The 25,464-nt window shown below is 36.7% G+C and overlaps 2 protein-coding genes across 8 annotated transcripts in view; both read right to left on the reverse strand.

Moving 5' to 3' along the window:
- The window catches only part of LOC129751786 (potassium voltage-gated channel protein Shab), a 372,964-nt gene that overhangs the window by 295,152 nt on the left and 52,348 nt on the right, over positions 1–25,464 (reverse strand). The window lies entirely within an intron of this gene.
- Positions 403–3,594, reverse strand: LOC129752545 (uncharacterized). The gene is made up of 4 exons (XM_055748319.1): positions 3,367–3,594; positions 1,289–2,857; positions 573–754; positions 403–529 (listed from the first exon to the last, which is right to left on the reverse strand). The coding sequence occupies exons 1-4, from the start codon at positions 3,592–3,594 to the stop codon at positions 403–405; spliced, it is 2,106 nt and encodes a 701-aa protein (XP_055604294.1).

Below are 25,464 nucleotides of genomic sequence, written 5' to 3' on the forward strand. Positions count from 1 at the left end.
CTGATTTGAAAGAAACTCATTTTTATTATTATTATTATTATTAAGTTTTATTCATCGAACATTTTGTTTTAATGAATTATCTATACTAAGGATCTATACAAAACAATAAGATAACACGAAACAATGAAGACTGGCGTACTCGGTTGATGAATCGGCTAGATGGCTCCCCCAATTGATGTAGATGCTCAGCAATCTGGAACGTACGCATCATTGCACTCACTGGTTCATTATGGCCGTAAGATGTTCGGTGGGTTCGATTCGATAGCAAAAAGTGATGACGTAAAGTCCTCGAAGGAGCATTAAAGTTGATCATTCCTAGCTGGTTTGGAGACTGAATTTCTCCATTCAGTATTTTTGCGATGAATGATGCCTGTTGAGTTTTTCGGCGGCGTTCCAACGTTTCTAATCCCAGAAGCTGGCACCGGTCGGAATATGCGGGAAGGTTTTCAGGATTACGCCAGAGTAGATGTCGTAGAGCGAATCTAACAAAACGCTTTTGTACACGCTCGATTCGCAAAACCCAACATAACTGATAGGGAGCCCAAACAATTGCAGCATGTTCTGTAACTGACCGGACAAGTGCGCAGTAGAGTGACTTCAAGCACAATGGGTCTCTGAACTCTCGTGCTACTTTGGAGATGAAGCCAAGCTGACGATTCGCCTTTCTTATAACTGAAGTTCGTTGACTATCGAACGTAAGCTGAGCATCGAGGATAACTCCAAGGTCGTCAACTTCAAATACCCTGTCAAGGCGCTGGTTATCGATGTTATAATCATATAAAATTGGCGTTTTCTTTCTATGGAATGTTATAACGGAGCACTTGGAGACGCTGACTGATAGCTTTTTAAGTCTACACCATTCACCAAAGTGATCTAGTAAAGATTGAAGGTGTGCACAATCGACAGTGGATTCAACTGGAACGAATAGTTTCAGATCATCAGCATATCCTATTTTAGTTCCAATTTCCAAGCTAAGGATCAAGTCGTTGAAAAACAGAACAAACAGTAAAGGTCCCAAATTGCTCCCTTGCGGCACGCCAGATCGGTTAGTAAATGGAAATGATATGCTTTCACCAAATTTAATCCTAATACACCGCTCAGTGAGGAATGATTTTAACCAAGAGATCATGTTGTCATGAATACCGAGCTTAGCTAGCTTAGCGAGTAAGATTCCGTGATTAATCGTATCGAATGCCGCTTTGATATCGGTATATATAGCATCGACCTGTTTTTTTCTTTCCATTTGGTTCAGACAAAACGAAGTGTACTCTAAAAGATTGGTACTCACCGATCTGCCAGGCATAAACCCATGCTGTTCAGCGGCAATATAATGTGAGGAAGCGCGTAAGAGGGCTTGACTTACAACAATTTCGAAAAGCTTGGATCCTGCCGATAAACTCGTAATGCCTCGATATTGCTTCACATTTCTTCGTTCGCCGTTTTTGAAGACAGGAAACATGAAGGAATTTTTCCAATAGTCCGGGAATTTACGTTGTTGAAATGATCGGTTATAGATTTGGGCTAGCGGCAACGAGAGAGCTTCGATGCATCGACTGTAAATAACAGCCGGAATTCCATCAGGTCCAGGAGCAAAAGAGCTTTTCAGTTTCCTTGCGGCATTTTCGATGAGCCTTTGATCTATCTCGAAGGTGTTGAAATCTATAGAATCCGCCGGGACGTGAAACGTGGCATCAGAGCACTCAGTTTCGGAAGAGGCAGTGTCCAGGAAGACCGCCCGAAAATCAGCAAATAAATTGCAACACGTGTCTGGAGTGTCAGCAACAGCATCGTTGTAAAAGACTGAGGTAGGTAGGGAGCTCGATTTTCGTTTCGAATTTACGAAAGTCCAGAAACTTCGAGGGTTCTTACGTAAACCAGATTGTACACGCAGAACGTGGTGTTTGTACAGTAATGCATTGAGTCTGCGGTAGGCTGTGCTTGCTGCTTTGAACTGTTGTTGAGAGTCTACCGTTCGATTTTTTCGAAGCCTTCGTAAACATGCATTTTTTTCGCGTCGAAGTTGTCGCAAACTGGGCGTGCTCCAAGCAGGTGTAACAGGACGTTTAAATTTGGGAACATGCGAATTCAACCAAGTACCAATCAAATTGCAGAAAGTTTCAGTCATAACGTCTACTGATGCGTTGCCGAAAACTGCATCCCAGTCAATGCTGTTCAAGTACTGTAAGAGCAGCGAAAAGTCCGTCTTCCGAAAATTTAACGGTCTACTCCTACGATCCGAAGTGTTTGGCGAGGAGTTACTTGCCAACACAGCAGCTGGTAAATCGAATGCGACAGGCGGGTGGTGCAAATCTACAGGTACCAGAATGTCAGGGGCATTTCTTATTTCAATTTGTTCGTCACTCAGGCCAAAAAACAAATCAAGTGTCCGTCCGAGATGATTCCTGATAGAGTTGAGTTGGATCAGATTTAACGAATCAGTTCCATCGATCAAGGATGCGGCGGCGGCGCTTAAGGCGGCAACATTCATTAGTTTAGCACCTGTTTCGCTTTCAGTCCACATCAAACGAGGTTGGTTATAATCGCCACATATCAAAACTGACTCATCAGCAGTAGCACGGTTACACAGTTCACGTATAGTGGCCACGTGGGACTCGATAATGTGAACACAATTACTTTTGTCAGGTGGCACGTAAACAGCACAGAAGAGTATGTTTTTTCCATTAATGGTAGCAGCAACACAGACTTGTTCCAGGTCAATCCCACATTCCGTGGTCACAAAGCTGCTTGGATGGCATTGCTTAATGGCAATCAAAACACCTCCAAAGCATTTTTTTGTACTGTTACGCGAGCTGCGGTCGCAACGGAAAACCGAGTAACCATTACCGAAAAGTTGGGCCTAGTTGAATGAGTCAGTCAAACCAGTTTCTGTCAGAATAATGACATCGTAGCTGCACTCGATGGTCGCAAGGTAAAAGTCTTCTGACTTGGTGCGTAAGCCTCGGACGTTCTGATAATAACACCAAGCTGTTTCATTCGTACAGGCAGATGAAATCCTTTCCAACACCCCCGACACGGGCCTACAAGTTAAAGATGCATGACTGGGGGAAATATTGAAATCAGACGGATACTTGCCACAGTATGGCAATTGGAAGTCTCCCCCTGAACCACCTGACTGATACACGGGACGACTTGAAGCAGGAACGATCGGTCGTTGGTGGTCAGAGAAAAGAACTTCTGAATTGCTTTGAGAGGTGCGTCCCGAGGTCCTAGTGATATTCCCAGAAGTTGTGTCGACATCAAGATAAGTTTGTGCTAAACTACGGGCAGCATACGACGTATACGACGCGGTGCTAGAAGGCAGAGGTGCGTAACTCGGAGAAAAGCGTAAAACTGAAAAATACTTGCCGTGGCATGGCAATTGGAAGCCTCTCCCTGAACCACCTGACCGACAGACGGGACGACTTGCAGCAGGAACGGGCGGTCTTTGGTGTTCAGAGAAAAGAGCTTCCGAATTGCCTTGAGTGGTGCGTCCCGACGTCCAGTAGAAATTTGCAAAATTGGTTTCGATATTAAAAGCGTCATTAGCAGCAAGCAGTAGCATAAAATTTTCATCCGTGTTGAATTGGGCGTCATAACGGTTGAAGTTAAACTGAATTAACGCGCTTGATGCGAGGCTGGAAGGCAGAGGAGCGTGACTCGGAGAAAAACATAAAACAGGAGAATACTTGTCATTGTATGGCAGTTGGAAGCCTCCCCCTGAACCACCTGACCGATAAACGGGACGACTTGCGGCAGGATCGAGCGGTCGTTGGTGGCCAGAGAAGAGAACTTCCGAACTGACATGATTGGTGCGTCCCGATGTCCAACTGTGCGGCGGTTGAAATTGATCACTGTTGAAGGCCACGAAACTGTCGGGAATTATAGTCCGTAAATTCCCGGAAGTATAATCCTTTGGGCCAGGATTCAGGATCTAATGCTTTTTGTTTGGAGTCTGGAGAAATGCCAACTTTGAATGATATGAACCGGTAAGAGCTCATATCACTGCCTCTGGAGACTAATTTTACAACGTTGGCTTCTTCTACCCCAAGGTTGGCATGGACCATAGCTCGAACGGCGTCCTCAGTTACGTCCGGTTTGATCCGTGACAAATAAAGCCAAAACAGTTTTGGGTTATCGGCGTCGCAAAGAGGGATGGTGACAATATCATTAGAAGCATTTTTCGAACCCAATTTGCAGGGCTCAGTAGATACAGCATCAGAAATCCGTGTTCGTTTCAGCGGGCGCCTCAGCTCAGGCGTGGGCGTCGATTTGTTCCACAACGGAGTTCGAATTGGTTTCGGAGCAAGCTGCTGAATGTCTGATCTCAGTTCTGTTATCGCATTTGTGAGCTGTGCTATAGCGTTAGTTTCCGGTGGAGCGCTAAATGCCACTGAACGATAGCTCGAGTTTAAAACCAATGCAACGCAGTCATCACAAAACCAGAGGAAATTTTTTGATAACGTGTCCATTTGCCTTACCAAACTTTTTGTTAGGCCAGTGCACGTAATGTGGAATCGTTTGCTGCAAATTCCTCTGCAAGCCATATGCTCGATTCCTGTAATTTCCTCGTTGCATTTCGAGCAGTTGGATTCCATTGCGCCTGACAGGTATGCAATAAACTCGCTGCAGTAAGGTTATAATGCTTCACGCTAGATGTCACTTCGGTTGAAAAAAATCGCGATGGGTTGTTTATATAAACATCCAAGGTGAACAAAACGTTCTTACAACACTCGGAACTTTAACGCGATATTTCACTCTTTCCTTCTTATGTCACGCAAGTACTCGATAATTACCGAGTTCTATTGAGAGTGATTCAAAAGAAGGACTAAACATCAATAATTAAAACAGTTAAAAACACATAAAAACGGGTTATTTAGAAAACCTCTGAACAAATTGCTACACAAGATAAACAGAGTTGCCAAATAATTATATACTAACTTAATAAATTTTTTATCATAGAAATTTCACATTATTTGCTCTTTTTTCTTAGAAAAACTTGAAGTACCGCAGAAGTTTTTCTCACAAAACTGAAAGAAAAAAATCATCAGAGAAGGGTCCATGTTTTTTTTTTGCTTCAACCAACAGAAAGTCATTTATTACCAATTTAGAACGCTGTATTCGAATGAGTTTACGTTGAAAAAAGTAAGTATAAAAATAAGACTTTAAGAAAAGAGTTTGTGAATCTTTGTTGTCCGCATAAATACGGGAAAATTGATCTTTTATATTTGTGCTTTGTGGACTTATTCACCTATCAAATTTATCATATTTTTTCATATATTTTACTGTTGATTCGAGGTTCATGATTGATTATGTCAAATTTCACGCAATAAATTTTACCATTTTGTGTAAAAAATGGTAAATTTTATTTCTAGAAAAATCAAATATTTCTTCAAGTCGAGTTTATAACCTTGGTATTTCTTAATAACAAAAAAATACCGGTTTTGGAAAGACGTTAAATCTGTATTCGTCACAAGAAAACTATTCCTGGGATACCGGTTTTTGGTTTCAGCATTATCGTTAACGAAAAAACTATTCGTACGCACTACTCGTATTGTTAAAAACATGTTACTGTCTTTTTCCTATCAACAATAAGGTATCAAACTTTTACGGATTGAGCTTTTTTCCCAAATTTCTGGTTTTTTCACTTTTTTTCATTTTTGAAATTTATTTCTAGTTTTGATAAAATTGTGTTCAAAAAATTTTTCCAAAGACTGAAGAGAACCTACATTTATCCAATCCAAATCTCATTAAAAAAATTAATTTCTCAAAAATGTAAAACTTTATTGCGGATCAAATTTAATAATGAACCTATTTTCTAAAAAAAAAACTAATCTTAAATCTTTGCGTAATCCAAAGACTCTCAACTAATTGAATTTCGTCCAGTGGATTCTGAAATATAGAATACCGAGGGTTGATATTTCCCGGATAAGATTTTTTCAAGGTCATTATGTGTTAAGATCTTACAAGGGGGGGAGGCAGTTTAGTAGTAAATCTTACTTTTTTTACTAGGGGGGGGGGGGGGGTAGGAGTGGAAAAAGTGCCCCTAAGTTGATGAATAAAACATTTGACCTCTAAAAAGCATTAAGTAGAAATGTCAGGAAATGCATCAGAACATGTGCTCATAACTACCCCATAGGACCAAATCGATGGGGTAAAGATGAACATCCATCTGTGAATCAGTGCAAATAAAATTTTTTATTTTTTTTTTTTCAAAAACCAGACAAAGCATTATAAACTGGATGTAAAACAGTTGATAACAACATTTCAGCTAGATTTCCTATGAACAGATATTGAAAACATTGAACACTGTCCAAAGCGGTTTCTGTTTAATGGGGCTACGATTTTTTTCAAACACCTGAAATGATATCACTAGGGTTTAAAAAAGATCGAAAACAGGTTAAAGCTATTAATCAGTTGTCAAACTACCACTTTTGAAACTTTTTGTGTTCATTCATCCCCCTAGCAGCGCGTATGGCACTTGTTCGGAATCATCCGCCGTGTTCATGGAATTTTGGGATCATTTTATTTATTCAACTCGCTAAAGCCTAAACCCGTCTTTAGACGGGGCTCACTTCAATCGGCATATAACCAAGCCGATCATATTGTTTTAACTTACTTTTTGTGCACTATGCTTTAAACCATCAGTTGACGATCAGACTTTGTGACGTATGGACGTATTTTTCGATTAGTAGCTATAATCGATATCTTCTGTCACGCTTCATTTTTGTGTTAAATCGTTTCTTGGCCAAGATGGCTGACGGACTAGTGAGAAACACGATTTCTTTCCGTTTTCCCGATGAGGCTCCAGGACCTTCAATTGTTGAAGTTGCCAGGTTCGTTAAAAGTTTTAATGCGGACAAAGCTACGATGGAATCATCGTACAAAATTGCCGATGAAAAATCGATTTTTATCAAATTTCGAACAGAGGATGCTATGAAGGCTGCTCTTGGGCAAAACCCAGCTTCCCTTCAATTTCACTACTCAAATAGTGAAAGTATGGAGATAAAGATGTCAGTCGCGGGAGGCATGTGCGGATCTACGATCTGCCACCGGAAGTGTCGGATTCCGATATTGCCGTCGTTATTGGAAAATACGGAATCGTTAAAAGGTTAATCCGAGAAAAGTTACCTGCTGAACTGGAACTTGATTTGTTCACCGGAGTAAGAGGTGTTCACATTGAGATGACAAAGGAAATACCGGCCTCGCTTTTCTTCCTAAACCGACGAGGACGAATCTATTATGAGGGTCTGAAGCAGAAGTGTTTCCTGTGTAAAGAGGAAGGTCACCTGAAAGCGTCATGTGAACAAAACGGATTCCGAAAGAATTCTCGTGAAGGTGAAGCAGTAGTCCCGGTTAAAGAACACCTGGAATCGGTGTCTGCATTTCAGAAGGCCCAAGATGCTCCTAATAGCTATGCAGATGCTGTTCAAATTGGGATACCTAACGGAGACAAAGAAACACTTCAACCCAAATTGGTCCCTGTGATTGCTGACAACATGGATGAACATGCCAAGGAGAAGACGGGTCAAATGGATGTAGAGGAGCAAACATGCAAAACGATCACCAAACGCCAGCTATCTCCAGGCTCTGAAACTACCACTTATGAAGACGGTCCTAGAACGATTGCAAGTAGACGTTCAAAATCTCGCAGGGAAATCAAACCAGTTTTGGAAATCATAACCTCAAAACCAAAAAATATACACGTGAAAGCAGTTCGAGCAGTTAGTAAGTAAATGAGGTTATGTCTGCGTACTATTGTTATCTATAGAATCTATTATCACATTGTTTAGTCGCAGACATCAGTGACAGGGCTGATAATTGAATGTGGCTTGTAGCGAAAATAAACAATTATAACATGAACCATTACGAAAAATTAAGTTTATATCCATTCCTTAACAAACGTGAAAATCAATCAATCAGAAATTATTGGAAAATATGTAATGTAGTTTAAGATGCACGTACAATAAAGATTTTAGTAAATGAAGAAAAAAAACCACGTTAATCTAACAATCCACATTAATGGCAACTGTTTGATAAGCAGTTCTCAAAAACTACAGCTTAAATAAGATGCTGGTAGTTCTTACGCTTGAGTACATACTTGAATATGGATGGACCTTCAGAGGGAACAAACGTTGCACTTAGGATCTCTTATGTGTGAACTAAGGCAAATCAAGGTTGCACTTAGGATCTAAAATATGTGGGTGCTCAACAAATGCTCAACCAGTGTTCACCTAACACTTATCGATAGTGGCAGTTGTAGTGAATAGAGGTAGTGAGATGCATGTAATAACTTAATATAAATCGAAATAGTCTATATGAAAATATACACCGATCGAAAAGAACTTATACCTGACGATTTGAATCAGTGTAGATAATATAGAGAAACAAAATTGAAGAGTTATAGGGATATATAATCGTGAAAAAGGAGATAGAGGAAAAGGAGAGGGAGAGAGTTATAGAGGTTGAGCATTTGAAAAGAGAAAAAGAAAAATCAGTTTGAAAAAAGTTGTTCAGAAAACGAGTGGTGTGAAAAACTTGTTGGAGATTAGGATGAAATGTTGGTGTTAAGGTCGATCGGTTACGACAAAATTTTGGCGCAGAAGAAACTCCCTTAAAGGTAAATATGAAAACGTTCTGAGAAACGGTAGCTGAAAAAATTTGTGAAATTTTACGAAAATAGAAAAAATGAGAGAAATAATGAATGTAAGTTCAAATTGAATTAAACAAAATGGACGCTCTAGAAAGCCATCACATCGCGTGCTTTGCACTCTGCTCTGAGAAGCAACTTCAATTTTTTTTCTTTTTGAGAAGTGATTTTTTTGTTTAAAGACAACAGGTTGTGGAAATATTTCTTCTCGCAGGACATTTCAAATAGTAGCATTCCCTGTGAGGAGTAAGAACTGATTCGTAGAACATCTTCCGCAAAAAAAAAATTGCCTATGACAAAATTTTCTGAGAGGATTTTTCGTGATGATTTTCCCTGTGAGGAACCTTCTTTATATGACATTCCCCGAGAGGAGCTTGCCATGAGAAAATACTCTGTGAGGAACTGAAGAGGACATTCCATGAGGAGGACCGCTGGGATTATTTTCCCTGTGAGGAATCTTCCTAAGAGGAACAAGCTAATAAGAAAATTTTCTGAGAGAAACTTTTCCTTGTCAATCTTCCCTGTGAGGAATCTTTCTAAATTAATGACATTCCCCGAGAGGACTTTGCCAATGAGAAAATTCCCTGTGAGGAACTTCCCCGTGAGGAACTTTAAAGATGACATTCCTTGAGAGGAACTGCCATGATGATTTTCCCTGAGAGGAGCATGCTTATCAGAAAATTTCCTGTGAGAAACTGACAAATCTTCCCTGTGAGGAATCTTAATATTACTGAGATGACATTCCCCGAGAGGAACTTACCAATGAAAAATTCCCTGTGAGGAACTTCCCCGTGAGGAACTTTAAAGATGGCATTCCTTGAGGGGAACTGCCATGATGATCTTCCCTGAGAGGAGCATGCTTATCAGAAAATTTCCTGTGAAAACTGACAAATCTTCCCTGTGAGGAATCTTAATATTACTGAGATGACATTCCCCGAGAGGAACTTACCAATAAAAAATTCCCTGTGAAGAACTTCCCCGTCAGGAACTTTAAAGATGACATTCCTTAAGAGGAACTGCCATGATGATCTTCCCTGAGAGGAACATGCTTATAAGAAAATTTCCTGTGAGAAACTTTGACAAATGTTCCCTGTGAGGAATCTTGATTTTACTAAAATGACATTCCCCGAGCGGGACTTACCATTAACACAATTCCCTGAGTGGAGATTCTCCGTGATGATCTTCCCTGAGAGGAACCTCCTTGATATGACATTTTCCAAGAGGAACTTATGGCCTTGTGAAACTTTCCTGTGAGACATTTTTAGAGAGGATATTGAGAGGAAGAACTTGCTTATCAAAATATCCCTCTAAGGACCCCATGATAGGAACATTGCCGTGAAAATCTTGCCAATGAGGAACTTTACTAAAATGACATTCCTCGAGAGAAATAAGCACATGGTATAGTTAATTTTCTGTAAGGAACTTACCCCTGAGGAATTTTTGAAATGAATTTTCCTTGGCAGTCTTCCTTGTGAGAATCCTTCATGAGAAGACATCCCCTGTGAAGGACTTCTTGCCTTGTAAAACCGACCTTTGAAGTTGAAATAAGATAAATAATTATTGGTTGAAGGGTTGAATGGAATGAGATAACTCTAATGCCACGGAAGTATTATTGGACAAACAGTAGAATCCATAAAACAAAAATAAAATACCTTATAAAATTAATGACAGGTATGCAAAATGTTTACTAAATGGGTTTACACAATTTCATAAGCAAGTTTGATTTTAAGAAGCAGAATGACATTACATTTCCTTGAAAGAAAATGAAGTTCCAGTTTGATCAGAATGTTGTATTTCTATTTGAGTATTAAGTAAAATTTTGTATCAAAATTTGAGACTTGAATCTTGAATATTTGAAATCTAAATCCAACTAGTCAGGAATCTTACTTAAATACCAGTGTCTAAAATCTAGAATTGCATATGAGTCTAACTAAAGTCTAAAACTGAGGAACTTCCCCGCGAGGGACTGTTAGGAAGACATTACCAGAGAAGAACCTTTTCCGAAATAATCTTATTTGGGAGAAACCCCTTTGAGAGGACCTAGATGGACATTGCCTTGGTAAATTTTTTTGAAATGACATTCTTTGAGAGGAGATTCAACGTGACGATATTCTCTGAAATCCCGGATTGGACATTCCTCCTGGAAATTTTTAAGATGATATTCCATGTGAGAATAAACGGTGTTAAGAAGCGGGAATAAGATAAACCGTTATTGTATGAACATTTAAGTTCTGGTGAGATTATAAACGTTTTAGAAGTTTAATTATACAATTACTATCCCGCTGAGCGGTGTAATTTTTAAAGAAGAAAAGGCTGGGAAATAACATAAGAATTACACTTTGAAATTCCAACTAAAATAAATGGATAACTGCGTAACAGGTTCATTGAGCGAGCATCGTTGTTGCCCGTGTTAGTTTGGTTTGATAAGTTTTGCACACCCATAACTATTCTAAAATTGAAAAACAGGAGTTGCGAGAAATCTTATCTATAAGTTGGATGGATCACGCTACAAGTTGAATTAATCCTCGAGTAGCAGAAGCACATTGTCTTCTCCTGAAAGGAATTCGAGGCTCTGAAGAATATAGTATATATTATTTTGTTTCGACTGTAGTCGTTTTGTTATCATCGTAAAAAAAAGGTATACAAAGTATAAATTTAGTGATACATATTAGTAACTACCATACGATACAGGAATCTTAACTGGATGCCTGTGTTTAAAATTTGGTCTTAGAACGAGACAAACTGAAGCATGAAACTGCTCAGAGCCTGTCAGCTTAATTTAAACTTCAACCTGAATATTGAAACCTGATTTGGTAAATTGAATTTTAAATATGTTTTGATGGAATTGGTTTTTTTTGAAGATGGCAACCTCTTGAACTGAATAATTAAGTTGAAAACAAATTCTAGAAATATTTAATTTGATTATATGATTGAATAAGAAAAAGAAATCTAAAGGTAAACACAAGTTTTGTTTGATCAGTAAAACTAAGAAAATATTGGATTAAAGGGAAATGTTTAATGATTATTGTTAGGAGAACGAGGGGGGAAACGGAAATAATCGAATGACATTGCATCCCTTTGGAAAGAATACGAGGCTCTGTAAGAAAAACGGTGTAAGAAGTTAAAATTCAGTAATACTAGCAACTACCATCCGAAATAGGAACGTAAACTTTGAATAAGGTGTCTAAGAAACGAGTATTAAACTTAATTGAGTCTGTCAGCTTATTTTAAGTTTCAATCTGAATAATAAAACCTGATTTAGTGAATCGAATTTCAGCTGCTTAGATTAAGATGAAGTTAAAAAAAAAAAAACAACTAATTATGAATCTTAAATCTGATTAGATAATTAAACAAGTGAAAGAATTCTAAAGGTTTAGACAAGTTTTATATTGAACGGTGAGATTAAGCAAACGTTGGATAAACGAGGAAACAAATAAATCGAGTGGAGTTAAAAAAAAATATGTTGGCACGAGGAAGAAAAGCGCGTTAAAGTATTGTGGTTCAGACAAATGTATAAATGTAAATTTCTGTTTTGAAAGTGGTGAAATTCAATTGTTCTGTAGTACTACGTGTAATTTTCATACTAATAGTTTAAGAAAAATCGACTAGGTACATGTTACCAACTTGAAAAATACTAACCTGATCTAGAAACCCTTATTGGAGATTTTTAATAATAATGAATTTTTTTTTTCATATTTGGAACGCTACAATTTGGGACAAAAGTGTCTGATCGAGATTCTCAATAAATTCAGTATGATCAATTCTCGATGTCCAAACCGTGGAATCTTGAAATTCGGAATCGATGTTTCCACAGCCAAAACCATTCTAAAAAAAAGAGGAATTACGAGATATCTAATTAATGAATTTGTTAGATAAAACTACGCCTTGATCCTTTAAAGGAATACAAGATTTGGTAAGGAAGTCTAAATTCAATAATATCAGCAACTACCATCTGAAATAGGATTCTGAACTTTGATACATGTGTCTAAAAGTTGGACCTAGAACCGAGACTATCTGAAGCTTATAACTACTAAGAGCCTGTCAGTTTAATTTAAGCTTCAAACTGATTACTAAAAAAGAATTGTTTTATAGAAATTTAATGTGTCGTTCTCTCGAACTGAATTTAAAAAAAATTAAAATGTTGGATCAGCTATTTGAATAAAAATTGAATTAAGAAAAGAAATCTGAAGCTGTATACACAAAACAACTATGAGGTTTGGCGCGATAGTGAGAAAAGCCTGTTAGTTTTGTTATCAGAAATTAAGTTAAATTCCCTTTTTAAAACATGGTAATATTCAACAGTAATATGATTGTCATACTAATAGGATAAAAGGTCTGATAGAGTACATGTTAATAACTTAGAAAAACTAGCCTGAATTCAGAATTCTACTTATAGATATTTAGATCGAAATGAGAAATACTCCACTTCAATTAGTGGAAGCGCTTGAATTGAAATCTAAAGTATCTCTGATTGAGGCTATCAATTGATTCAGTCGGAATCAGTTCTTGAATTTTAAACCGTAGAATCTCGACACCTGTCATCAATATAACAATCGAAGACTTAGCTGCTTTGTTATAATCTGATAGGACAGACTTCGAAAATTTTGTTGTTCATCTTCAAATATAGGTAGCGAAGTTGGATATTTGGAACTTTCTATTTCGTATTTTGGTATATAGTGCTGAAAGGGCCTGAAATAAAAAAAGGTTAAAAAGTTGCGTAGTCGGATAAGATGATACTGTTGAACAGAGATGTTGATGGGAGAATTTCCTAGAACCACCAAGCTAATTTGTGCTCCACTATTCAATCACTACTCCATTTGAGGTTTCCTGTTTTATAACTCAACATTGTATTGAAAAAGCTGATTTCGCCTGGCAAGGAAAATCAACCGACTGGAGCTTTGACAATGTGTGTTTTTTTGCTTAAACAAAAAAAAAGGAATCTTCTCCGATAAATTATTGTTTTTATTTTCGTTTTACGCGTTACTATACGTTACTATATACCAGCGGTGCCAGGTGTACTATTTTTGGTATTTTAAAAGATAGCGATAGGTAATCTTAAAAAAAAATACAAACGAAAAAAATGTTGTGGTTTTTGAGGTTTTAATAATTGTACAAAAGACTTTTAAAATCGGTACTGTTTTATATTAATTCACGTAAATATTTTCGTATTATCTGAATTCTATATTTTTGTATCATTTCATGGTTGTATGCTACATGATCAATTGAATATTTGTTGATTAAGCAAGCATTAAGGTCCACGTGATATGAACAGTAAAACAAACTCCCGCCACTCAAATAGATCCAAAAAGTGTGTTATAAAGGAACAAAGTTTCAATAGAATACATCTACTCAATTGATAACTTCGGTGTCAGTCGACAGGTTATGTTTGAAAGATTCAGTTGTACCGCCCAAGGTGTGTACATACAGTAGGTGTTACCGAATATTCCGATTAATTCCCGATTCATCCATTTTGGCTGTTCAGGCATAATGCAACTATGCGAAACTCATGAAGTTTATTTTCCAACAAACCACAGAAATGCTGAGCTAAGTCATTGAGAGCCCCGCTCACTACTCGCCTACTTACTGCGAAAGTCGGAGAACCTCGTATATCAAAAAACCTTGGTACCGCCGTAGAATTATTCTTGCTTAAGATTGGCACCTCTGGTAAATGTTTCACAGGAAGTAATACGAGTAACACGGGATAGTATAGTTATTTTGCGTTACGCGGTAACAGCGATGTCAGGAGTACTGTTTTTTATGTATTTATACAATCTTTGAGGCCGTACTGAATTAATAGACCTAGACTTCGATGAATGTGATATTGACTTATTATTTTTTGAAGTTTCTGATTTGAACAGATTGGTGTCAATAAACAAGTTGTTTTTAATAGTTTACAACATTCACACGTAAATTAAAATAAAAAAATGTCCAAAATTGTGGTAGAATTAACTTAAAGTTTAAGAGATGAACCAGCTGAAAGCTGAAAATCTCTATAATAAAGACATTAAAAAAAAAAAAAAAACTTAAAGTGTATTACACTTATAAACATCTGGGAAATATAGTGTACTGAAAAGTAGTACTGAATTATTCTGTGAACAGATTTGGGCCAAAACGCTTTGACTTAATGGCGAAATACAACCAGCGGAAATGTGAAAAAATACCCTGTAAAATATAATTAGTTACTTTTTGTCAATTTGAACCCAATTCATAAATAACTGGACTGAAGATAATGGAGCAAGCCATTCTATTCATGGAAAGTTTGTAGACTCGTAACAATAACAAAAAATACAGTTACGGTGAACTAAGGAGTAGAGGTGAAGGTGAATGTAGTGAATAGAGGTAGTGAGATGCATGTAATAACTTAATATAAATCGAAATAGTCTATATGAAAATATACACCGATCGAAAAGAACTTATACCTGACGATTTGAATCAGTGTAGATAATATAGAGAAACAAAATTGAAGAGTTATAGGGATATATAATCGTGAAAAAGGAGATAGAGGAAAAGGAGAGGGAGAGAGTTATAGAGGTTGAGCATTTGAAAAGAGAAAAAGAAAAATCAGTTTGAAAAAAGTTGTTCAGAAAACGAGTGGTGTGAAAAACTTGTTGGAGATTAGGATGAAATGTTGGTGTTAAGGTCGATCGGTTACGACAGCAGTGTATTTGAAAGCATATAGTAACAAAAATAACGCGGAGTAATGTTCCAAAAGATCAAACAACTGGTCATCACTTCCATCTGTACCGTTGAGCCGTCAACACGTACGCCGGAGCATCGTATCGTTGCTGTGTACCTGCAGGAACATTTTACATTATTTATTTTTTCCTTACCTGTATTTCAATCAGCACTTTTCAGTGCTAAAATTATTTTCATTTTCTTTTATTCATATTTTCTCTTTTCTTTCCAGCATGGGGAAGTCTTCGGCCGGCTCAAGGGCCGGAAGAAAACGGATTGCTGAACCTAATCCAGGGCCATCTGCCAAAAAAGTTGAAATTTCCAATTCATTCGATGTCCTTCATAACATCGGTGATGAGGAAATATTCATATTTAATTCTGATAAGAGTACTAAGAAACCTTCTTCTTCTTCTTATACTCTTAAAAACGAAAAGATTCCACCAATTACGGTCACGATTCCTGACTTCAATGCCTTTCGAAAAAAAATCGTCACTTTCGTCAAGGATGTGAAGATTTCTTTTCAGATCGGTCGAAGGGGAACTGCTCGTATATTGGCGGAATCTTTTAATGATTTTCAAAAAATTTTAGATTATTTGAATAATAAAAAACACCAATTTTTTACGTACGACACTAGAGGTGATCGTCCTTTTAAAGTTGTACCTCGTGGTCTCACCGGCGATCAGACACCGGATGAGATCACAAATGAATTAAATTCTTTGTTAGGTTTTTCTCCAATTCAAGTAATTCAAATGAGGAAAAGAACCAACACGAATAATACCAGTAGTGTTGGTTTTGCTCCTGAACTTTATTTGATCCATTTTAAAAAGGATCAGGTTAATAATTTGAAAATTTTGCAAAAGGCTCGTCTTATGTTTCATTGTCGAGTAAAATTTGAACCTTTTCGTAAATCCTATACCAATTTTTTACAAAATATTACGCAATGTCGTCGTTGTCAAGCTTTTTGTCATGACACTAAAAATTGTAGAATGAATGCCAGATGCATGTTTTGCGGCTCATTCGACATGAAAAATCTAAATGCCTTTTTGGTGGTGATAAGCCAAAAACAGAATTTTTTATGTGTGCGAATTGCGCAGGTAATCATTCCTCAAATTCTCTAGATTGTCTCGTTAGGGCAAAAATTGTTGCTTCTAGGAAAAACCCCAAAGTTTCCAGAAAAGTTTCTTCTCCTCCTTCCTCTTTTTCGTCTACACACGTCAGACCGGCAAACAACCTGCCTGTTCGCAGTCAGCCTCGGCCTACATTGGAATCACGGCTGGGTAATACCCGAAGTGATTTTAATGTTACCTGGGCTGATTCTGCGCCCCAGACTCGTTGTTTATCGTTCTCAGAGGTGGTTGAAAATGGGTTTCCCTCTTCAGGTTTAACTAATAAAAATGGGAAAAAACCAAGTCTCAACGTTCATGCGAAGGCTTGGGAAAATCCCCGAAATTCAAATACTTTTTCTTCTCCTTCCTCTTCTGATTCTAACAATTTTGTTGATTTGGGTGAGATTACTGAGGAAAAATTAAAATTTTTGCATCAAAATTTAATGGAAATGATGCAACTTATGTTGAAAGCAAATTCAATGTTTGAAGCTTTCCAAACTTCTTTTAATTATGCTAACAAAATTATTATGACTTTACGATTCCCTCATGGATCCAAATAGATGTTTAAATATTATGAATTGGAACGCTAGATCTTTGCTGGCTAACCAAGACGAGTTCTTTTTATTTTTGAAAACTCAAAACATACATATTGCTGCCATCACTGAAACTTTTTTAAAGCCAGACAATAACTTGAAAAGCAAAGCTTTCTTTAAAATTTTACGAAATGATCGACTTGATCGACAAGGTGGGGGTGTAGCTATTGTCATCAATAGTCGTCTCAAATTTAGACTTCTTCCTTCTTTCAATACAAAAGTCTTAGAAACAATTGGAATTGAATTAGAAACTTCTATGGGGAAAATTATAATTGTTGCCGCATATTTGCCTTTTCAATGTAGCGGTGAACAGAAAAATTTTTTGAAGGGAGATTTACAAAAACTCACCAGAAATAAATCTAAATTTTTTATTATTGGTGACTTTAATGCAAAACACCGATCTTGGAATAATATTTCATCAAATTCAAATGGGAATATTTTGTTTAATGACTGCTCTGCAGGTTATTATACTGTTGAATATCCTAATGGGCATACTTGTTTCTCTTCGATTAGAAATCCTTCCACAATTGATTTGGTTCTTACGGATTTAGGCGAGCACTGTAGTCAATTAGTTACTCATGCGGACCTTGATTCAGACCACCTTCCAGTAACATTTTCTTTATCCCAAAGTCCCATTGAAAACCCTTTAAAATCAACTTTTAATTTTCAAAAGGCTAACTGGGAGCGATATATGAATTTTATTGAACGTAATTTAGATGTAAACGTTCCATTGAATTCAATAGAAGATATTGATTTGGCTGTAGAAAATTTGACAACTTCAATAGTCAATGCTAGAGCCGCTTCAATACCTAAAGTTAAACATAAATTTAATCAACCTTTAATTGATGATGATCTTCAGTTTTTGATACGACTGAAAAACATTCGTCGACGCCAATTTTAACGAACTAGGGATCCTTATTTGAAATTAATTTATTGCGACCTTCAAAAAGAGATCAAACGTCGTTTAAATTTCATTCGTAATGAAAATTTTGCTAAAGCAGTAGAGGACATAAAACCCTACTCAAAGCCATTTTGGAAATTAACTAAAATTCTAAAAAAGCCCCTGTTCAGTCCGACAAGCGGACTGAGAAAGGAGAGACGCGAGAGAGAAGAACCGGCCAATCAGGGAACAGCAGGCGACTGGCTGCGGTTATAAAAACGCGCGCTCCCGCGTGTTGCGGGGTCAGTTTTTATCGAACCATCATCCAGACAACATCGGCCCAGTTGGGTGGCCGACTCAGAAGAAGGCGAATCAGCCAAGAGTGGCCTTGGACGAGACCACCTGAGAGCAGCTGCAACCAAGCCTGTTGGGCTGAACTAAACCAACCATCAACATAAGAAGTGTAAAAGTATTCAGAGAAAATATATCCACAATGATTCGCTACTAAAAAGTGTTATCTGTGCTCCGTCCGATGCTCGCTCCCAGGTCCACTGCCAAGAACGGCTCTTATCAGAGCCCCCCCCCCCCCCTTTACGAAAAAGTTCGATCTCGGTCAACAAGGCGATCGAGATCCCCCTAGCCTCGCGAGGCATTCCAGGCAGACAGTCTCTTACGACCTGCCTCCATCGATGAGACAACCACCAGGGGTTGTCTAGGAGAGACTGGTTTCACGAGGGGAACAAGTTCCATCGATGGTAGTATACAGTCCACAACAGCCCCAGAAGCCAATTCCTACTTTGAAAGATGGGGATAAACTTCTTTTAACTAATTCAGAAAAAGCTCAAAAATTTGCCCAACAATTTGAGTCTGCTCATGATTTTAATTTAAACGTTGTAAGTCCAATTGATGCTCAAATTTCCCTAGAATTTGATGATATTCTTTCTAAGCAAATTGTGTTTGAAAGTTCTTGTGAGACAAATATTGATGAACTTAAATTGATTTTCAAAAAATTTAAAAACATGAAAGCCCCGGGGGAAGATGGGATTTTCTATATTCTTATTAAAAAGTTGCCTGAAAGCACTTTAAATTTTTTAGTTAAAATCTTCAATAAATGTTTTCACTTGGCTTATTTTCCCAATAAATGGAAAAATGCCAAAGTAACTCCAGTTTTGAAACCTGGAAAAGTGCTTCAGAGCCTTCAAGTTATCGACCAATTAGTTTGCTTCCTTCTTTAAGTAAACTATTTGAGAGAGTTATTTTGAATAGAATGATGATTCACATTAATCAGAATTCTATTTTCCCTGATGAACAATTTGGTTTTCGTCATGGACATTCTACTACACATCAACTTTTGAGTGTAACTAATATGATTAACGCTAGCAAATCTGAGGGTTATTCAACTGGTGTTGCTCTTCTTGATATTGAAAAAGCATTTGACAGTGTTTGGCACAAAGGTTTAGTAGCTAAATTAGCTCGATTTGATTTTCCTGTATATCTCACCAAAATTATTCAAAATTTTTTGACTAGCCGAACTCTGCAAGTAAGCTATCAAAATTCATGCTCTGAAAGGATACCCATTAGAGCTGGTGTCCCTCAGGGTAGTATACTTGGGCCTATTTTATACAATATTTTTACTTCTGATCTTCCTGATGTCCCAGAAGGAAAAGGTAGAAGATTATTTGCTGACGATACTTTGCTTTCAGCCAAAGGTCGAAATTTACGGGTGGTACGCAGTAGATTGCAACAAAATTTAAATTCCTTTTTGAATTACTTGAAAATGTGGAAAATTTCTCCTAACGCTTCCAAAACTAAACTTATTTTATTTCCCCATAAGCCAAGAGCAAATTTTTTAAAACCTAATGAAAATCATTCCATAACTTTTAATGGGGTTTCTTTAGAATGGTCTGATCACGTGAAGTACTTGGGACTCACACTTGATCGGAATCTTTCTTTTAAGAATCACATTGAAGATATTCAATCTTAATGTAATAAATACACTAAATCTCTTTATTCTCTCATCAACAGGAAATCCCGACTTTGCCTGAAGAATAAGATGCTTATTTACAAGCAAGTCTTCCGACCAGCAATAATGTATGCAGTTCCGATTTGGTCTAGCTGCTGCGCGACGAGGAAGAAAGCCATCCAGAGGATTCAGAACAAGGTTCTGAAAATGATTTTGCGGCTTCCACCTTGGCACAGCACCGAAGATCTTCATCGGATTGCAGGCATTGAATCTATCGAAGAGATGGCCAACAAAATCATCTCCAACTTCAGAGGCAAATCGATGCAGTCTTCCATCGCAGAGATTCGCTCTCTCTACAATTAGTTTAATTTTAGGATAGCTTTAGTTTTTAGTTTAAATTTTTTTTTTTCACTACAGGATGTTCTCTTTTATAAAAATGCTTGATTGTGCTCAGCAAATTTAAGTCGAATAAATAAATTTTAGTGATTATTAAACTATAGGGCTCTGAAAGTTCATTATTGAACTGAACACCTAATTTAATGTATTAATGTAATATAAATGTAATGATGAATTGGTACTAATAAAGATATATTAAAAAAAAAAATCTAACAACTGGTCGCAGTGATCTCTTGTAACAAGTTCGTAAATAACAGTAGCATTTAAAATCAGAATTGAACAAAATATTCAAGTTGGAGCCACCCGATTCAGGAAACTAAGGAGCAAAAGTTACGCTAAAGTGTTCGCGACTGATAGTAAGAATACAATATCTTTCCTGTATATGATCACACAAAAATCGCTCGATCAAGGAAACTCCCTTGAAAAGCCTCAGAAGTTATATGAAATTTTTGAATTGACTTTTTCTCCTTTCTTGAATGTTAATGTGCAAACGCAAACAAACTGGGATTTTAAAGGTATTCCGTAGCACGTATATAATTTCATGATCTAAGTTCAAAGAATTGATTTTTTTCAACACTTAAAATGCATCAAACATTCTTTGCTTAAAACTATTCTCCAAATTGATGGAAACGACTCTAATTTTTTATTTTAAAACAGTTTAGTACCATAAATTGAGAGTCAATATTCCCACCTCCTTTTCTGCCAGGAACATAAAGCAAGTAATCAAACATTCTCAAGAGTAGCCCAAAGTCTCGAACAAGATAGAGTAGAGCAGATAAACTCCCAAGATCCTTATCGGAAGCTGGTCTAAGGAAGATGGACAATAGACGTACCATACACACATCCACACGGCCACAAACATCTTTAACGGATGTTGGCCTGAAGGTTCCAACATTGAAAAGCTATTCCCCAGCTCGGCGGGATTCTTCCGTCTCCGGCTGGTTGGCTGGGCTGATCTGACGGGAGGCAACATTTGTGACAACAATTGGACGGACACAGGAAGTGGGTGGATGGAGTGCAGCAAATACAACACGAAAAGAAGCCGAGGAAAAGAGGAGGTCGTGCCATCAGGGCTCAGGGCAGGGGTTGGAGGTAGTGTTTAACGGTCATAGCGATAAATTATGTGACATCATCTGTGACCTGGTCATTGAATGCTACTATATCACAGTCACATCCATCCTGGACTGAAGGAATCGGACGACCGATGCGAGTTGGTTCTTTGCCTGGATATCTGGGGGAGGAATGTTTCTATATATATTTTTCTCATTCTGATGGGGTGCACCATTGCCGGGGTTAGTTCACAAACATTGAACTACTACCCATCGTCGTCGTCGTTATTCGAAATGCTTGGACCCCATCGCTCGAAGGCTCCGGAAAATCCGGGTTGAAACTACATGCTACATTTATATATCAAGATGCGTATGTGCCGTTACACACATGGGTAATTTATCGAGCAAATATGGCCATTATTTCGGAACCGTCATATGTTGACGGCACTTCCGGACGTTCCGGAAGTGAAACTCGAATAAGCCCCGCTCACTAGTGACATTTATTTGAGGGCAGAAATGTTACGATTTGATTAATTGAAGGATTGGGCCGGTTCGTTTTCTCGGCAGCAGAAATTGGCAGTTTGTCGTCGTCGGCGCACAAATTCCACTTTATTGCGATCTGTCAACAATGAACTGGAATCAGAAGTCCTCCGAGGCTTAAGTAATAAATAAAAAATGTTTATCATCCTCAAAATTCTGTAGAATTCAAGAGCTTTGTTCAAACACAAATAATGCAAACTTCAACGATAGAAGAAAAATTGATAGTTTTTGATTGATTTTTTTTAATGTGGAACCCAGGATGTGGGTGAAACTTTTAGTACCTGCTGAATGAATGATCTTCGGGACCTTTAAAATTTGCCTTTTAAGTTTTCGAGTGAATCAATAATTTGCAACGTGCTTGGTGAGCGTTCCAATAAGTTTTGGTCTTTAGTTCTTACACGAAAACTCTACTCATGAAACTTGGAGGCAGCTTTTTTTTTATTATGCACACATTGCAGCTTCATTACTCGGAGCAACCCAAAATCCGTTCGATCTCGCACGCTTTTCTAAGAAGCTTTGAACACTTTCTTGAGCAGGCAAAATCATATAAACCATCATCATCGACCAGTCTTGGAAGTTCTTAATGGCCGCTCCATTATTCAGATAGGCAACCTGCATGCTTGCCATTAGCATTTTATTGGAAAAGCAGCAAAATGTGCATTATTGTGAAGCATTGATTGCAGCAGCGCACACGTAAAACCTTCGGCTTCCGGTCACGTGAGTTTTCATCACATTTCCTGTGAGTTCTGGGAGCAGGGTGCTAACCTTCTGGAGTCAGGCAAAAGTGCATGGGTCACATGATGTTGCCCCACACTATTTGGGGGCAAACATTTACATTTACAGTGATTGCATGCCTTCGGCGGGAATGGAATTATTAACACAATTTAAAATGGAATGAAATTATAAACCAATTTAAGTATGTGAATTGAATGTCAGTACATGTTACATGAGCTTTTTGTCAATATTTACTATTGGGAAATCTTTTGAAGGGACTGTAACTTGTGTGAATAAGAGTAATTCATTTGTAATTCGTTTGCATCAGCAAATGGTAAGCTTAGTTTGGAAAAAAAACAAAATTAACAGAAATAATATTCAATTATCCGTGTCAAAATTATAAACCTGCATCCCAAGGCCGTGCAAATGGGGGGAAGGGGGTTTAGGGGTTTATTCCTCCCCCCCCCCCTCCGCTCCATGGAGATTTTTCCAAGTAAAGTTTTCAATGTAGTTACGGAAAATAACTTGATCCTAAAAGATGTTTAAGACTAAGTGTTAACAAGCAAGTCCGAAATTTGACCATTATATTAGGCTCTAAACTTGACATACAAAATCCTAACCTCGTCTTTAGAATAGGTTTTCATTGAGAAATGTAACAAAACAAGTTAAGAGTTTGAAACCCGTCATTTCTTCACATTAATTCATCGGATACTAATTTTTTCATCGACAAGTTGGAGGCCATGTGACAGGATGACAAGCATTTAAAACCATGTATCTTCCTCTTTATTACTTAAAATTTTTATTTACAAAAACAAACGTTCATGTCATTACAAATATTGTGCTGATATGAAATATTCTTCAAAAAACAATTTCCGTCTAAATTTTATTTTGTGTTTCTTTTTTTTTTAACGCTCAACATTACGTTCAAAAAGTTATTGATAAATTACACAAGACCACAAATTTGGCATTTTCCGACGTGCAAAGAATATAAAGCTAATTTTGACTGATTCGGGTGCCCTGAATCTTAATATTAAATTTTTCTATCAGCTTTTGTTATTGAAAAAACTTTTGGAAAAAAAATTAAATCATCTAAGAAATTCCAGCATTTTTTTGTAAAAAAAAATTAAAACTATTTCAAATAAAAGTTTTGAATCAAATATCAACTTTTCTCAAGACTGTGTAACCACGTGTAACTTTGAGTTCTGTGAAAAAAAGTAATAGAGGTTTTCTTTTTGTTTACTTTACCCAAATTTTAAACCAAATCGAATTTTAGATTATTTTTAAAGAGCATAAGTCTAATCGTTTTGCAGACTTCAACCAATTTAATAAAAGAAATCATGTTTTTTGGATTCTGCAGTAATGTCAAATACTTGTAATGCTATCATTCCAAATTTGTAAAAACTGTAGAATTTTACTTTAGATCATGCATTATCAGTAGCAAAATATAATTTCTTCATTGAATGAATTACCTATAGTAAATAATTCAAAATCAGTTTTTTAAATGAGGCCCTCAGATTTTTACAATTTTTTCACATACCTTTAAGTTTAAAGGAAAACTACATATTTTCAAAAATATATGGAAAATGACCAAACACAACATCCTAAAAGCGTGTTTTTTTTCGAAACTAGCTTGTATACGCTTATACCCCTTTGGCTTCAATGGCATCAAATGAAGATTTGATAAATAATCAGTTATCATGATTGATTTCACTTAAGGGGGAGTTGGGTCTAACGGGTAAAAAAACACCATTTTCACGAACTTTTTTTAGAGCTATCGTTCAAACAAATGTATTCAAATTTTTTGCATTATACAACGCATTGTTAAAAGAACATTTGGTAATTTTTTCGTAGAAAAATATTGAAAAATGAGCCGGTGACGGAGCACTTTCGAGGATGCCTTTTAGAAAACAGGATTTGCGAAGGACTCAGCACAGTATCTCAGCACAAAATCATCTGAAGTCATAAAATCAGAGCAAAATATTTTTAATAGATGTTTTTCTCGACCCCGACAATTTTATTTAACTAAAAAAAAATTTCAAGAATTTTTTGTGGCGGTTTGAAGTAAAAACCACGATTTTTCACGGAAAAATCTGCCATTTTTTATCTGTAAAATCTCCCCAAAGTAAAAAAGAAAAAAGAAAATCATTGGAGTTTGGTATTTTATATGTAGAAAATATGTTCCAAATTTGAAAAGAATCGGTTAAGTACTTTAAAATGTGCTTTCGAGAAAAACGCGTTTGAAGTTTCTGCTCTCTCTCTATTGCAGTATTAGATAAGAGGAGATAAAGGCCTATAATTTCTACAGTTTTGCTTCGATTGACTTGAAAATTTTACATAACATTCTTGAAATGTTTAACAATAAGAAAATAGAAAAATAAAAAAATCGATTTTTTTAAAGTGTTAGACCCTATTCCCCCCTTAAAACATACTTAGAATTAACTTCATATGACCAAAGTTAAAAGTGGTAGACCAAATTTGACAAAAGATACCAAATTAATCATTAAAACATTGACGTTTGACGTGTTTGTTGCAACAAAATTCACCAAATTATATAGAGCATTTTTTTTTATTTTCAAATAAGCTCACCACATTTAAAAATCAAAATATTAAAAATTTTTAAAGTATTTAAAAAAAGTTTGTGTTTGTTTTTCAATTCTGAATTTTTGTGTTCTGAAAACATAAACCTTCGAATCTAAATTTTTAATATGAAAAACATAGTTTCTACCTTCTGTTCCTTCTTGAACCCAAAATTTCAATTGAAAGTGACAAAACCTTTTGAGCTTGAAATTTAAACCTTTAGATCCTAAGATAGAAAATTTAGAAATTTTCATTTATTTTTATTATATTTTATCATGTTTTTTGAATTAATCATGATTTTTAAATAAATCTTTTAAAATTCCT

This window comes from Uranotaenia lowii, chromosome 3, assembly GCF_029784155.1.
Source record: "Uranotaenia lowii strain MFRU-FL chromosome 3, ASM2978415v1, whole genome shotgun sequence".
In the NCBI taxonomy this organism is placed as follows: Eukaryota; Metazoa; Arthropoda; class Insecta; order Diptera; family Culicidae; genus Uranotaenia; species Uranotaenia lowii.